At 40.2% G+C, this 17388-nt stretch overlaps 1 protein-coding gene across 1 annotated transcript in view; it reads right to left on the bottom strand.

The window, feature by feature from the left end:
- Positions 1-11243: 11243 nt before the first annotated feature.
- The window catches only part of pnpla8 (patatin-like phospholipase domain containing 8), a 72468-nt gene continuing 66323 nt past the window's right edge, over positions 11244-17388 (bottom strand). The window contains exons 9-10 of the mRNA XM_043709010.1: positions 15584-15779; positions 11244-12215 (exon numbers count right to left, since the gene is read on the bottom strand). Of these exons, the coding sequence (XP_043564945.1) occupies positions 11941-12215; positions 15584-15779 (471 nt within the window). The 3' untranslated portion in view covers positions 11244-11940. The remainder of the gene's footprint in view (positions 12216-15583; positions 15780-17388) is intronic.

Genomic DNA, 17388 nt, shown 5'->3' with positions numbered 1-17388 from the left:
GGGGTAGGAGTGATGGCAGGAGTGAGTTGGGGAAGGAGAGTGAGGGGGAGATGAAGATTGGGGAAGCAGTCAGAGGGAGTGAAGATGGGGAAGTAAGAATGAGAATGAAGGGAGGGGGTGAGGGAAGGCGGTTGAACGGTTTGTTGCCTACAAAGATGAAAACTGTAGGCTCCTCTGTCCCCGTGCATTTTTTAGAAATGTGACCTTACATCTCCTTTGCCTCCCATTATCCTTTCTGCCAAACTTTTAATATGAAGTTGTATTTGCCACTTTCTGCCCATTCTCCCAACATACCTGTATCCTGCAGTCAACAAGTATCACCCTCCATGCATTCGCCACAGCTTCGGGTTTGTCAAATTCTGAATGGTAGAAAATAAACAGCAATAATGACAGCAAAAGGGGTTCAACCTGGCTAAAACATGGGACAGAAACATTCTTACTTTGCAATAAAATATCCTTGATGTTTCCAGAAGTTTTTTAAGAAAGCGTCTCCCATTTCTCCACCATGCTTTATGCCCTCTCCCTGACTCACGTCACCCCTTCCCCAGCCATTGTCTTTCAGATAAACAATGAAGCGTAATTAGATTTGATTCCCTACAGTATGGAAACAGGCTATTCGGCCCAACAAGCCCATACCGGCCCTCCAAAGAGTAACCCACCGGACCCATTCCCCTTCCCTATATTAACCCCTGACTAATGCACCTATCGCTAGGGCAATTTAGCATAGCCAAATCACCTAACCTGCACATCTTTGGATTGTGGGAGGAAACGGGAGCACCTGGAGGAAACCCACGCAGATACAGGGAGAATGTGCAAACTCCACACAGTTGCCCAAGGTAGGTTCCTGGCACTGTGAGGCAGCAGTAAATGTATCAGTAAATGCTATGCCCCTCCACAGTAATGAGGGACCTACCATATATGCAATATATAGGTTTGCATAGGTGTAATATGCACAATGCTAAAGAACCATATTAACTTGGAACACTGGGATGCAACTAATGCTGTGTGAGGTACACACAGTAAACGTGCCTGAATTTAAAAATAGATCATTCAGACACAAAGACATGCATGGCTACAGCAGTGTGTGGAGAGCTAAAGAAGTGAAGAAATTGAAAACTAGCTGAGTGGAAATACTTTGAATTTTATTGCAAAAATAAAGGTCAAGAGAACCAGGCGACTCAACCGTTCTGAAATTCAATCATTGTGTGTCTGGATCACAGTTAATACACTATACTTGGATGATGGCTGACTGATCCTCTTAGACATCGTTCACAGCAAGTCTGGGGTCTGAAAAAAACATTGAAATGTTATTGCTGCAAAGAATGAACAACGTAAAACTGTCCTACCTCTTTAAGACTGCTATTCAGGGGTTTGCTGAGCAGTGAGATGTAGGAATCGATGACAGCGCTAACCAAGCCTGGAGTCATTGCTGACAATTGATTGTTAAATTGATGGGAGCGTGCAAAGTCTATAGCTCCCTTTTCAAGGTCAGAAAGAAATCGCCAATTCCTTTGAAAAAAAAAATACCCATTGTTTCACGGTGTGACAGCCAGTTGCCTGAAATGTACACCAGTAGAATTCTGCTGGCATTGCTCAGGGCAAGTTAGAAAACGTAAGAGAACACTTGACTCACTCCACTGGACATCTCAAAACTCACAGAAGACAATGAAGTGTAGTCCCAGCTGTGTTGTAGCAAAACCAATCTGTATACAGCAAGCTCCCACAAACAGCAAATTGAGTGGAAAAGAGAAGAAAACAGGGCAGTTTTAAAGGAGGCTTAGGGACAACACAGTCCATCAGTGGACGGCTGAGAGAGTCACAGCAGTCTAAGAAGGGACACTTGTGACAGTAATCAAGCAGTAAAAAAAACACATAAGAGGCTGCATAATCAGCATGTCTAGAATCATGAGTTGCAAAATGTTGAATATTTATGTATTCTATTTACTACATACGCTTGGCAACTTAACTGTGAAAACACTAGTAAATAATAGTCAGAATAATACAGCTAATATAAATGATTGTTTAAAAACAACAGGAAGCAAAACAAATGCAAAGAGAATCGAAAAAGTAGCGTCACAGAGTACGCTAGAGTACGTCTGATGAGTAAATAGAAAGTAATGTGCTTCTAAATTCGACAAAAGTGATCAACCAAACGTTAAATCAAATCGCCAATGAACGTGGAAATAAACAGACTAGAAAGGCAAGGTGAACTTGGTGTCAGTGCCGTATCATTTGAGATTTTGTGGGCAGTGAGAATGTTGTAGCTCAGATTCCAGCCTCTCCAGATGATGTCTCTGCCTTCAGTTTCCTCAGCTCAGAGTCAACTGAGCTGGCGTGAGAATTAAAGACATAGAGACAAGTCAGGAGTAAGAATTCCTGGCTGAAAACCAAAAATGCTGGAATTCACAGCAGATCAGGCAGCATCTATGGAGAGGGCAAGCTAACATTTCGACTCTAGATGCCTCTTTGAAGAGTCAGCTAGACTCGAAACGCTAGTTTGCTCTCTCTCTCTCTCCACGGATGCTGTCTGACCCGCAGTGATTTCCGACATTTTTTTGCTTTCAGCACAGAATCCAGCATCTGCAGTCATTCGTTCCTACATTCCTGAACAGTTTTAAAAGCACAAGTTCCAAACATGAAGGATGAGACTGTCTGGGAGCTAGTCAGAGGGAACTTAGCAGAAGTGAGAAGGAAGTCCTGCAAGCACTAGTCCTGTCCAATATATACAAGGTATACTCTAATTACGAAGATAAGCATGGAGATAGCCACAATGCAAAGCAAGACACTATTCGGTTGGCCAAGGTGTGGGTTAGGGGGTAGAAGTGTACAATAAAAATGTGGTAGTGACAGAGATTCTAAGTTCAAATATCTTGAAGGTTGGTTATCGGATGCAAGAGTAAGGATATTTCAGAGTATCAGGAGGGGAAATGTTGTTGTGGAACAAGTAACACAGGTAGCAAAAGGGAGGAGGTCCTTTTGCGTGAATACAGGAAGTTAAGAACTACAATTAAAAAAGCAGAACTTTGACGATAGTAATCTCTGGATTCAGTCTCGAGACAAGTGCAATTGAAGCAAAGGGTCTCAGTGAGCTAACATCTGGCTGAAAGGCCAGACTGTTAAAAGGAATTTCTTTTCATTGGTACCAGGGTCATTTACCCAACAGGTTTGGCTTGGCACCTCCAGGAATTGATGATCAAATTGCAAGTATTGCTCAGAGCGACCCACGAGAACATTTTAAAAAGACTGATTACTTTGCCACCTTCTCCGAACATGTCTCTTTACCAGATATAAAAACATTGAGACTGGGGGATAAAACGAATGGTGGCTGATGGTCACGTATCATTCATTTGGGGAGTGTGCCTTTTTGTTTTCTATTTAAGGTGCGAAGGCACAAAGACGAATGCGCTGACTGACCTAACGGCTGGAGCAAGGGAGCAGGTTACGTGATAAACTCACTGGGAATAGAATTGATGACAGTTCACAAGCTGGTGAAACACTGGCAGCAGTGCTGGGATAGCAAGGAGCTGTATCAATGGGATAAGCCCCATCTGAACTGCTTCACACCCCAAAGTCCCAAAGGAGATGGGGAGGAGATTGTCGATTCATTGATGGTGATCTTTCAGGATTCACTAGAGTCAGGGAGGAATGGCAGAGGACTGGAAAATGGCAAAGGTAACACCCCTTTTAAGAAGGGAGGGAGGCAGAAGTCAGCAAACTGTCGACTGGTCAGTCTGACCTCAGTCCTAGGTAAGGTTATTGAGGACGAGATGTGGAGTATGTGAGAGTGCATGGTAAAATAGGGCTGATTCATTTGGCTTTCTAGAAGGCCTTTGATAAGGTGCTGTACAGGAGGCTGCTAGGCAGGGGCAAAGTGCTGGCATGGGGAAGAGGATTGGCTGACTAGCAGAAGGCAGCGGGCAGGGATGAAGTGCTTTTGTTCAGGATGGCCGCTGGACTAGTGGAATTCTGCAGGGATCCGTGTTGGGATGACCACTAATCATCCTATACACTAATGATCTGACAAAGGAACTGAGGGCATTGTTGTTAAGATTGCTGATGACACAAAGATAGGTAGTGTTGAGGAAGTGAGGAAGCTGCAGAAGCACTTGGACAGGCTAGGGAGGGAGCAAAGAAGTGGCAGATGGAATACAACATGGAGAAGTGTGAGATTATATACTTTGGTAGGAATTACAGAGATATGGACATTTCCTAAATGGGGAAAGGCTTTGGAAAGCTAGTGTACAAAAGGACTTTGGTGTTCTAGTTTCAGGATTCTCTTAAGGTTAACCTGTTGGCAGTTAGGAAGGCAAATACAATGTTCGCACTCATTTCAAGAGGGCAAGAGTACAAGAGCAGAGTTATATTACTGAGGCTGTATAAGGCTCTGTCAGACCGCATTTGAATATTGTGAGCAGTTTTGGGTCTGTATCTAAGGAAGGATATGCTGGTGTTGGAAGAAATCCAGTGAAAGTCCATAAGAAGTTTCCCAGGGATGAAGGGCTTGTCATAAGAAGAGTGGTTGAAGTCTGTACTCGATGGAGTTTAGAAGGACGAGATGGAATCTGATTGAAACTTGGAATACTGAGAGGCCTGGAGAGAGTGGACATGGAAAAGGAGACATTTCCACTAGTCAGAGAGACTAGGACCCGAGGGCACAGTTTCAGAGTGAAGGGTCAACCCTTTAGAACTGAGATGAGGAAGGATTTTTTTAACCAGAGGGTGGTGAATCTGTGGGACTCATTGCCACCGAGGGCTGAGGAGGCCAAGTCAATGGGTGTAGTTAAGACAGAAAAATGTAGGTTCTTGATTGGTAGTTATAAGCAGAAGGCAGGAAAATGAGGTTAAGAAATATATAGTTTCATAGTAATAGAAGCAGGAGTAGGCCATTTGGCCCATCGAGCCTTCTCCGCCATTCATGAAGATCATAACTGATCTTCATCTTAGCTCCTCCTACCTGCATTATCCCCATAACCTTTAATTCTCCAACCATGCAAAAACCCATCCAACTGTGTCTTGAATATATTTAATGAAGCTGCCTCTACTGCTAATGAAGCTGCCTCTACTGCTTCCTTGGACAGAGAATTCCATAGATTCACTACTCTCTGGGAAAAACCCGTTCCTCCTCATCTCTGTCCTAAATCTATTCCCCCCTAATCTTGAGGCCGTGTCCCCTAGTCCTAGTCTCACCCATCATCAGAAACAACTTGTCTACCTCTATCTTATATATCACTTACATAAATGTATATGTTTCTATAAGATCCCCTCTCATTCATTCTAAATTCTAGCGAGTACAGTCCCAGGCAGCTCAACCTCTCCTCATTGGGTAACACCTTCACTCTGGAATCAACCTGGTGAACTCCACTGCACAGCCTTCGACGCCAGTATATCCTTCCTCAAGTAAGGGGACCAAAACAGCACTGGGAAATATTCAGCACAGCATCCAGAGTGCAGGAAAACTATATTCTGCTAACATACAAGAGCAAACCAAACACAGATGCATCACCCTGGATGAACAACGACAAAAGAATAATTGACGGTGAGGAAAGGGACATATTCTCCTCTACAGTCAATGCACTAAATGGAAGGCAAGAGGGAATATGAAGAGGTAAGTTAAACAAATAATTAGGAAGGCAAAGATAAACAGTTTAATTAAATTGCAAATGACAACAAAACATTCTTTCAAAGCCTAAGTAGAAAAGGGGAATTCAGGAATGGCAATGGGACCACTGAAGGGGAGAGTGGATACAATCATAGACAAGAATACAAGTACTTACTTTGTTTCTGTACATACCAGGGAGACAACCAAGCAAGCATGGAATTGGAAGTTGATTGGAAATGATTTAACCATACTAAAACAAATTAAAGAGGAAGATAAATAATTCATATTCAAAGTGGATAAAAACTTGGCAGGTTACTTCTTTGCATTTTAAAAAGATCAAGACGAAAAGAGAACTGAGACACCAATACACATACTTAATAATTCATATAAAAAAAGCGAAGTGTGTCTAAGGACTGCCAGATGGCTAAGGTTGTATCAATAGGAAAGGTCCAGGAACTACATACTAGTCAGTTTAATGAAGACAGACCAGGATCGGAATCCCTAAAAAATGGCAAACAGTAAAACATCTAGGAAATCAAAAATATTACAAATGAATGTTAAGCACAGATTCCAAAAAGACAAGTCTGATCAACGTTATTGAATTTTACAAGGAACAAACAGAGACAGAGACAAAGAAAATTCAGTATAATTAAGAAATCAGGATATCTGAAAGGTCTTCAATAAGACACCACAAATGACAAATTAACAAAGTCTAATTTTTGGGAGGAGGTGGGGGTGTAGGAGAGACAGAAGCTATTTGGCAGAGTCCAGTATTAGAAGGAGTTGCTGGCAAATTCTTTGAATTACTCTCTTCCTGAATTGTGAGAACAGTGGTTCGGGATAGATCTTTGGTGGGATGGGGACAGAGAGAGGTTACATTCTGACTAAGCAGTTTTGCGGGTGGAAACTTTTGTTAATTTAACTTACCATCCATTGTTAGCTTTCTGCTAGACAGCTGTCGATGACAGTAATCCCTATCGACTTTCAACATCATTGAACTATCCATGTTCAGCGTCTATGATTACATTGGTGAGGGGATGGTACAAACAGGATAATTCGCAGAAGATAAAATTAAAAAGTTTTAATTCAACCTTCCCATCCATGGCAGAGCCATCAAAATTCTGCTCTTGCTGTCTTTTCATCAACTAGATTTACCTTTCAATACTGACAGTCAGAAAACAGCTTTTTTTTTATTCCTAATGAAGGGCTTTTGCCCGAAACGTCGATTTTACTGCTCCTCGGATGCTGCCTGAACTGCTGTGCTCTTCCAGCACCACGAATCCAGAATCTGATTTCCAGCATCTGCAGTCATTGTTTTTACCTAGAAAACAGCTGTTTAGTCTACCTAGCTTGTTCTGCAGAACTGCAATGCATTGCTTATGATAATAAACATCCCCCTCTCATCTGTAAATCATTTGATCAGCTGGAAGAGGCAAAATGCCAGATACAAACTTGGGCCAACTTATTTCAGGACAAAAAAAAAATCACTGACAAAAACACATTCCATCAAAACTTTTTACCTTGAACTCTTCAGAACATTTCACAAGACAATCAATGGAAACTAACATCTATATTGCATTACAGAACAGTGCTGATCGATTAGCAAGTGGACTCAGTTGGGCTTACACACTTGCATGTACCAGAAGTTATATATATTATTATACAGCACCTTATGGAAGGAGGTTAGCAAGGAAGATTTGTTTACTGAGTCATCATGGGTGGAAGTCAGCAACAGGAAGGGAGTAGTCACGTTATTGGGAATTTTCTATCGACTCTCTAAAAGCAACAGAGACACGGAAGAGCAGATTGGGTGGCAGATTTTGGAAAGGTGAGAGGTAACAGGGTTGTTGTCATGGGTGACTTCAACTTTCCTAATATTGATTGGAATCTCCTTATTTCAAATAGTTTGGATGGAGCACAGTTTGTCAGGTGTGTCCAGGAATGATTCCGGACTCAATATATAGATCAGCTGACTAGAGAGGAGGCCATATTGGATTTGGTGCTTGGCAATGAACCAGGTCAAGTGTCAGATCTCTCGGTGGGAGAGCATTTTAGTGATAGTGATCACAACTCCCTGACCTTTACTAGAGTCATGGAGAGGGGTAAAGGCAGACGATATGAATAAGTATCTAATTGGTGGAGGGGGAATTATAATTGCTATTAGGCAGGAACTGTGGAGCATAAAGTGGGAATAGATATTCTCAGGGAAATGCATGACAGAAATGTGTAGGTTGTTTAGGGAGCATATGCAGCGAGTGCTGGACAGGTTTTTTCCCACAGAGGCAAGGAATGGATGGTAGAGTGAAGGAACCTTGGATGACAAGAGACGTGGAACATCTTGTCAAGAGGAAGAAGGAAGCAAGGATCAGACAGGGCTCCAGAAAGTCACAAGGCAGCCAGGAAGGAACTGAAGAATGGACTTAGAAAAGGGCATGAAAAAGCCTTGGCGGGTAGGATTAAGGAAAACCCCAAGGTGTTCAACACTTACGTGAGGAACAAGAGGATGACCAGAGTGAAGGAATGGCTGATCAAGGCTAGTGGATGGAAGTTGTGCCTGTAGTCAGAGGTAGGGGAAGTCCTTAATGAATACTTTGCTTCAGTATTCACTAGTAAAATGGACCTTGTCGTTTGTGAGGACAGTGTGAAACAGACCGATACGTTCGAACAGATTGATGTTAAGAAGGAGCATGTGCTGGAAAGTTTAAATATGAGGATACATAAGTCCCCTGGGTCAGACAGAATATACTTAAAGTTACTACAGGAAGCAAGGGAATAGATTGCTGCACCTTTGGTGATGATCTTTGCGCCCTCACAGTGTACTGGAGTACTACCAGATGATTGGATGGTGGCAAATATTATTCGTTTGCTCAAGAAAGGGAATAGGGATAACGCTGGGAACTACAAACCAGTCAGTCTTACATTGGTGGTGGGCAAATTATTGGAGGGGATTTTGAGAGAGAGCATTTATAATTATTTGGAAAAGCAACATTTGATTAGAACTAGTCATCATGGCTTTAAGAGGGTCAGGTCATGCCTCACAATCCTTACTTAATTCTTTGAGGACATGACAAAATATTGATGAAGGTAGAGCAGTGGTTGTGGTGTACATGAATTTTAGCAAGGTGCTTGATAAGGTTCCCCATGGTAGGGTCATTCAGAAAGTAAAGGTGCATGGGAAACAGTGACATTTGGTTGACTGGATACAGAATTGTCCGGCCCATAGATTACAGAAGGTGGTAGTTGATATGAGGTATTCAGCCTGGAGTTCGGTGACCAGTGGCTTTCCATAGGAATCTATTCTGGGACCTCTGTTCTTTGCAATTTTTATAAATGACTTGGATGAGAAAGTGAAAGTTTGGGTTAGTAAATTTGCTGCTGACACAAAGGTTGGTGGACTTATGTGTAGTGTGGAACGCTGTTGAAGATTGCAACTGGACATTGACAGGATGTGAAGTGGCAGATGGAGTTCAACCAGGAAAAGTGTGATATGATTCATTTTGGAAGGTCAAATTTGAATACAGATTCCAGGGTTAAAGGCTGGATTCTTGGCAGTGTGGAGGAACAGAGGGATCTTAGGATTCCTCAAAGTTGCCACTCAAATTGATAGGGTTGTTAAGAAGGCATATCATGTGTTGGCTTTCGTTAACGGGGGATTGAGTTTAAAAGGCATAACATTATGCTGCAGTTCTATAAAGATCTGCTTAGACCATACTTGGAATATTGTGTTCAGTTCTGGGCACCTAATTATAGGAAGGATGTGGAAGCTTTAGAGAAGGTGCAAAGGAGATTTATCAGGATGCTGCCCGGACTGGAGGGCAGATCTTATGAAGAAAAGTTGAGGGAGCAAGGGTTTTCTCATTGGAGTGAAGGAGGATGAGAGGTGACTTTATGGAGGTGTACAAGATGATGAGAGGCATAGAAAGATTGGATAGCCAGAAACTTTTCCCAGGGCGGAATTGGATGTCACAAGGAAGCACAATTTTAAGGTGATTGAATGAAGGTTTACAGGAAATGTCAGAGATAGGTTCTTTACACAGAGTGGTTGGTGCATGGTAGTGGTGGTAATAGAGTCAGATACATTAAGGACATTTTAGCAACACTTTGATAGGCATATGGATGCTAATAAAATGCAGGGTATGTAGGTTGCCTGACCTTAGAATACAAGGACTGAAGGGCCTGTACAATGCTGTACTGTTCTACGTTCTTTCCAACAGAAAGAACATGTACTTACAACTACACCACTTTCAATTCAAAAAAGTTGGTCACAACCATTTGTTAATTCATTTCTCATGGCAAACCCTGACCAATGACAGTCAAGCTATTTTCTAATCAACCTTTACAGAATTTATAATAGACACTTTTGGCGGATGTGGGATTTTAATACAGGCTTTCTGCCTTGGAGGTAAGAATACTATTGCTTTGCCATGTCCACTCTGAGCCAACCGGCAGGGTTTAAAATTTTGAAAAAGCTTGACAGTTAACTGTCAATCAGTTTTAATGGGTGCAGAGTTTATGGGCACAGGACTGTATGTTTCCTGAATCCTTGACAGCTCTCATGTTCCAACTATTTTCTTAGTGCAGGTGCTTGAGACAATTCCTGCCTGACTGTGGATCATGACTCAGTTATACGACTCCATGACGGAGGCAGAACGTAGACCCAACATAGCCCATTCTTTAACCAGAGCTGAGAGACCATGACCCTGTCTTCTAGATTCTAACGTCAAAATAATATTTTCTCAGCACCTATCCTGGTGAGCTCCTTAAGAATTTTATATATTTCAATAAGAATTAATTCCATCCTTCCAGACAATCTTGGCTGACTCGATTTATCCTCTTGGATCAGTGAATGCTCACTTAACAATTTATTTTCAATTTACTCCATATAAAGCAAGCGTGTACTTCAGGTCACTGCAAATGATTTAAACTTAAAAATAATAGAAACCTATATGTAATTGATAAAAAATAATTATGTTAGCCTTCTCGATCAATGTTCTGACCAAAACTGAGGGGTGCAGACCTGGAATATCCCGGCACATGTTTGCTGATGTGTTAGCGGATTTCCATTCTGAATCTAACTGGCTCAAACATTCCAGAAAACAAAGATAGAAACCAACCAGAATTCCAATTCTGAATCGCAATCTGGTGGCCTCTCAACGACAATTAAGAATTGGCAATAAAGATTTTGAATTAATTACAGAAAATGCTGGAGAAACTGAACAGGTCTGCTATCACGTGCAGGTTCTGAAGGAGGATCATGTCAATCCTGAAACATTTACACTGTTTCTCCACAGACTCTTCCAGACCTGCTGAATGTCTCCAGCATTTCATTTTCATTTTGGGTCTCTAGAATCCATATTTTGCTTTCAATAAGATTTCTGATCTTGCCAGCAACTTGCACAAGTCAAGTACAAAATTTAAAAATCACATGGACGACTGCAAAAATGGGTCAAATTCTGATAGCTCCTTCAGTTAAGTATCTGCAGATAAGGTCAAGGCTAACTATTGTGACTAAAGAAAAGGTGGGTGATGTACAGAAGACTGCAGAATCTTTGACAACAGGAAGGCACCAGTATCAGGACAGGCAAACAAAAAAACACTGGGAAGGGTGCAACTACTATCGAAGAAAGAAATAAACATTATGCACTAGTGTTAAACCACAAGGTTTATTGATATACAAGAGAAAATGGAAACGCAGAAGCATGTTACAGTTATCAGGAAATAGGATAAACAGTATATGTAAACAACAGACACATATCTACATTATTCATTGTATAAACATAGCATGTTCAGGTGCCTTTATTAGTATCACTAAGCAGCTTTCAAACAGTCCTGATCTCAGAAATATTTTGAAGTGCTTGAGTGAAAATTACATGGGACGACAAAAGTAATTTATTTGGGGAGGGAGGGCTAAGTTAACTAATTCCATCTTCAACTAGCATGATCACGTAAATGTTTAAAACGATGTTGATATTTTCACATCAATAAAAATCATGTTTTGCACAAAGAAAATCAGATTTTTGGCAAAATAAATAATTCAAACCAAAACTCAGCACAAAACAGACATGTTGTACCCGTGGAAATGTATTTAGCATCACCCGATTTCAGCTGAAGCCAAAAGAAAGCAGCAATTTACAAGCATGATGATATTGGAACTTGAGTACATCTGTAAAATAAGCAGCATTGGTACTTCTTTTAAAAAGAACATTTTTGTGGTTCAATTATTAACTCAAATTTAGTATCGCTTCTCAAATTTTGCAGCAGTTACAGATCAATTCAATCAGCCTGATGAAATTACACAGATATAGTTACCAAGTAGATTCTGAGAAATAGACATTTTCATTTTACAATTTAGAAATAAGAGGGAGGCCATCATACATGTCTATTTTTAACTTACACCAATCAGATATTTTCTGAAACATGCCCTTTTCCTGACCAAGTATCTGAGCAGCCCTTTTAAGTTTCGGTTCATTCCGTTCCAGGTACCGGCTTCCATCCATTTGCAATTGATTCAGCTTCTCCTTCCGGTTTTCATCCAAGACTATATCCTCACTCATGAAAGGATTGAACCTGAAGTAGGTGTCAGGGGGCAGAAGTGCATCAAGCATGGTATGAACTTCTGAAATAAAATGTTTCCAAGAAGAAAAACTGCTTAGGAGAGTTCAAGAATTCTTTAACAAGATACACTAAACCGATGTATAAATGGGAAAACTGAAGGCAGATGTCAACATTGTACAGTCAGTTCTGATATAATGTGACAGTTCCGTTCTCGTGCGATCTTGCGTTGTAAGAAAATCGCGCAATAGCCTCACCATTTAAACTAATGGGGCCGGAATCACATATAGCTAATACAGGTAAGGAATGTTTGAGTGCTATAAATGACAATCTAAATTTTTCAATCGCGTTAAAGCCAATTTGCACTGAAGAAGCACGCATTACAACAGGACCGATTATGTTATTTTTGTGTATTGCCTCCAAGTGTTTGAGTTTTAGATTCAAACTAAGGGATACAACTTGATGATAGAACCTCCATACTGGATGAATGAGTTTGATGAGCAAACTACCTTTTCTGCAGGCTTTATGCAAACATGTTTTACATTGCAAGCATTGTTAGAATAAATGTCTCCCAGGCCATGCCTACCACAACATCAAAGTTTCAACAATACTTTCAACAATATAGTGACCTCAGCATTACAAGCTGTGATAGTTCAGCAATCATATTTCTAACAGTTGTCTTGACATTCAAGTTATACAGCATTTTGAGCTGTGAACCTGCATCCATCATCAACTGGTGTGAAACACTAAATGCTAAGTGCACATAAACCTTTTGCAATTTTCAGGATCTCTTAGTGCCTCAGTCTAGATCAAAGCTTGCAGAGGTAAAAGAGAATTTTAACCCACTGTAGTACCATTTCCTGTTCATATCACTTAAAACATACTGTTAAAATATCTGAATCCATGGGCAAGCAGATGTATTGACTTATTGAATATTGTAATGTCAGCTGATCTAGTCTGCAGGAGTTAAAGGTGAGTGATGCCACAGAGGCAGGTGGATATAGAGAGACACAGCATTTCTAGGCATTGATTATAGCAGATGGGAGGCTGTATTCAATTAAAAATTGATTACACATGTCAAAGTACATGTGAAAGTACTGTTCTTGGTACAGATGCAAAATAATGAAAGCAAATTACTGTCCTAAAGTCCAGAATTTACAAGTAGTTACAATTGTGCCGAGTTATAGCAGCAGATTATCAGCAGTGACATTCACTTCATCTTGGCTTTTTAAAGGTCTGATCTTAAGGCAGTCAGGCCAAGTAAATAGCTCAATTTCTCCACATTACTATAGATACCAAACTAATATTGAGCAATGGAAAACAGATTTGTGAAAATAAATGAAAAATTGTAAGTGTGCCTTAAACCCATTATTAAGGTATATTCAATTCTTATGTCAGAAAAGGAGTTTATATTGCTTATTCATAAGTGTGCCAGATCAATGCAGCACTCAGTCAACAGATGAGCCTCACAGATTTTAATGGACTCATCCCAATTTCAATCATCAGGTGTTAGACGCAAGACTCACATTTTACAATGACCTACAAGTAATCACAGCAATTCTAAATTGTGGAAGATATATTTCTCGATTGTAAAGGATATTTTTTCATCTGAAACATGTTATCAAGAGCAATAGAAGTGATTTAGCACAGGTCATTAGGACTCTGCTTTGATGAGGTATGACTCAATGCATGATCTCAACGAAACTGCATTAGGCTTTTACTAAAGTATATAGGACTAGATTATCTTGTTACAAATGGATGGCGCTACTATAAATGCTGATGCCGGATCACAATTGGAAAGTCAACTGTTGCTGAGGAAATTAGAAACTTCAGTGATCATCAGAGCACCATGAACTGCAGTTAGTAGCACAACCACTAAACTCCTGTCACCCCTGCAAGCAGCTAATATCTCTATCGCTTTAGCACTCAATTATCAATATTGAGTTATTACTTATCAATATTTGTCACATAGGGAGCAATTTATAATATAATCTGTATTTTATTGGAAACTTGAGACAATTGTCTTTAAAATATCACAAATAGCTCTCACTGGACAGGTATTAAAATCAAGCTATGGTTATATTCACCTCCTTTAGTCACTGATTTACAGGAGATCTTTATTCTATAATGTTGTGTTAAATAGAAACTGTGTGTAAACTAACAGCACCAGTTTTAGAATGCTGATCAGATGTAATAGAGGTTTTGTAGAAGATAAAAGTGGTACTCAGGTCTCAAAGTAAAAGTCAAAATAAATGAAGGCAGGTACAAGTATAAGGGAAAGCCAGCAATTAGCTTTCCATGGCTGGACACAAATTTCAGTGATTCAGAATAATGCTCTGTGCAGGTGAGATTGGTGTTTCAATGGAGGTAGACTTATGAACTGCCCGTGGGAATGGAAGGCAATGGCTAACCAGAGGAAAAATAAACTGCCAAGAGAAAATGGTCCAGGATGAAGCATCAACAGACAATGAGTCAAGGAATTCCCTTCAGGTAGGGTGCATGTGACTTTGATTTAAAGTGGAGTATTTAACCTGTTGCATTGTCAAACTGGCCCCTATTTATCCTTACACTTCTCATTGGCTGATTTGCTCTATTTAAATTTTTGCAGACTGCAGGTTTCAAAAGGGCTTTTTTTGCTGCTGCCACCTTATTAGTGGATTAATCCCAAATTAGAACGTTACTGTCAGGATCTTCTGACTTATATAAGTTAACAAGAACAGTGAGTCAATATTTGTGTGCAGCTTTTGATTTATAAAGACAAATACATGAATTACACTTGGTTTATGCTCCATCATATGGTAGTTAAAAATGAATGTCTTTAGAAAATGTGCCTCATACAAAAATGCATACAGGGATCCAAAGTATATTCTCATAAGGAGTAGGTGTACACTGCACTTGAAAGGACTTTTAAAATTTAATTTATTCCATTGAAGACGTCAAGCTTTATTCATGAAAGAAACACTGAACGTAAAAAAGTGTTCAATATTAAATGTCAATTAATGCTAAGTCTTTCATCCCTTCAACAGGGATGGCTGTGTGCATCATTCAACACATCTTTACCACGTTTAGTCAATAATTTTCTCATTAATCATCTCTGGCTGTGTCATGTGTAGAACAGTCCAAGTGAAGTTTGCAGTTCGGAAAGCCACAAGATTGATTTAAATCATGGCAACATGTTCACAGCTAGGACATTCATTTTAGTATCTTTCAATTTTCAGTTCTTGCCCTGACAACTGCTGAATTCATTATTTTGTTTTTACCAGTTTCAGAACTGATCCCGTTTATTTTTAATTTGATCTTTCGCAGCAATATCCTTAATATTATTTCTAAATCAGGACAGTGTAAATTCAGAATTTGGAAGCTGAATTGAATTCTAAAAACCTGTTGCAGAAATCATAAAAACTTTAAAATGCTCATCTTACAATGACTAACCTTCTGTATCTGTGGCGCTGCTGATAACATTAGTCAATTTTGCTTTGAGGCTTGTGTAGGTCACATTATTTTTCCCTAGTGCTTCATAGCGGCCTGTTCCGAGAGAGATTACGCACTGAAATGGTGTGTTTGGCCACAGACGTTTGCACTCATGTATGGCCAATGCACAAGGGTTGTTAATAAGCAAGCCACCATCCTATAGGAGAGAAAAACAAACAGAATAGTTAATGGTATTGGCAATTTATCAATTTCTCCTATTCTGAAGGCATCAACCACGTAGAGTTAGAATTCCATTGGTATAGGATCTTGTGCAGTAGTATTATCTCTGCTTCTAGCCTGGGAGGTCAGATTTCAAGTTCAACCTGCCACAAAGGTGTTGGATTAGGCTGAAGAAAACAGGAACTGGTAAGAAGCTTTACAATTGGCTGTTAAATGAGTGGAATTATGCTGAACCATTCAAGTCTGCTCAGATTGCAGAAAATCAGTGACTGCAGTCTCTACCAAATAAGGATGGAACATTCGGGATTGGTTACGTGCAAGGATAATTCCAAATAAGGCATGCATGTGGCACAGAGACTTGAGCATAAAGTCGCCTGAGAAAACCCTTTATTCAGCAAGAACTTTGAAGACTAATGCTGCAGGACATACCCTACATCAAGGGAAGGCACTGAGTAGAGTTCCAAGCTGGCAATCTGCCAACTCTCTGGGGTAACAGCATTTGGGATTAGTTACAGAACCCAGGGTAGCAAAAGACAATGATTGAGAGACAGTGATTTTAAGTGTAGTCCTTAAAAGCACCTGCTATTCATTTAAGTACTTAATAAATTTATTAAGTTTTACAGCACTCCAAGTGTCTCCACTCTATCTTCATCTAGGTACATACTATTGCCTCTCAGAGGCAGGCAGTCGAGGTCGGAATAATTTGGACAAAATAATTGAAAATCTGGTGGTACCAGTTATCCTCTTGTAACTGGCAAAATGGCTACTCTTTTACTTCCCAGTGAGTCTTAGGGCATTGTGACGCAACTTCTAATAACAGAAAATCACCTCACCCGTGTTGCATGGGACCAAGATGAAGAAAAACGTTACATCAGGTAACAATAATGTTAAATTTGGATTCTAAATTACCACCAAAGTATGTTACTGGCTGCAGCGTAAAACTTTAATTTGAAACAGGAGTAGTAAAGGGTGTTGATTGAACAGCTTTTTCTCAGAATTGAACACTAGATTAACACAGCTTTCGACTTGTAATCACACAAGACACATTGCTAATTGGCAAAGCACAACACCAGCTTGCATTTACAGAGCGTCTTTAACACAAATAAACAACCAAAGATGGCTCAAAGGAGCAACATCAAACAAAATTTTAAACAAAGTCACACAAGGAGACAGTAGGTCAGCTGAAGTGAGGTACATTTTACAGAGAATTTTAAAAGTGCAAAGAGGGGTTAAAGAGGCTGAGAGACTAAAAGAGGACATTTGAGAGTTGTGGACAGCTGAAAACCAAATTCAATTGAGGTTCACATGAGGCCAGAAGTGGAGCAATGTTGGACTCAAGGAAGTTAGAGATGGACAAGGCCATCGGCGGGGGGGGATCTGTAAACAATTGATGATAATATTAATAGGTGTTGTGGTTCTTTCGCCGAGCTGGAAGTTTTTGTTGCAAACGTTTCGTCCCCTGGCTAGGCGACATCATCAGTGCTTGGGAGCCTCCTGCAAAGCGCTTCTTTGATGTTTCCTCCGGTGTTTATAGTGGTCTGTCCCTGCCGCTTCCGGTTGTCAGTTTCAGCTGTCCACTGTAGTGG

Source organism: Chiloscyllium plagiosum, chromosome 19 (genome assembly GCF_004010195.1).
Source record: "Chiloscyllium plagiosum isolate BGI_BamShark_2017 chromosome 19, ASM401019v2, whole genome shotgun sequence".
In the NCBI taxonomy this organism is placed as follows: Eukaryota; Metazoa; Chordata; class Chondrichthyes; order Orectolobiformes; family Hemiscylliidae; genus Chiloscyllium; species Chiloscyllium plagiosum.
This window is presented reverse-complemented; position numbering and strand designations above follow the sequence as displayed.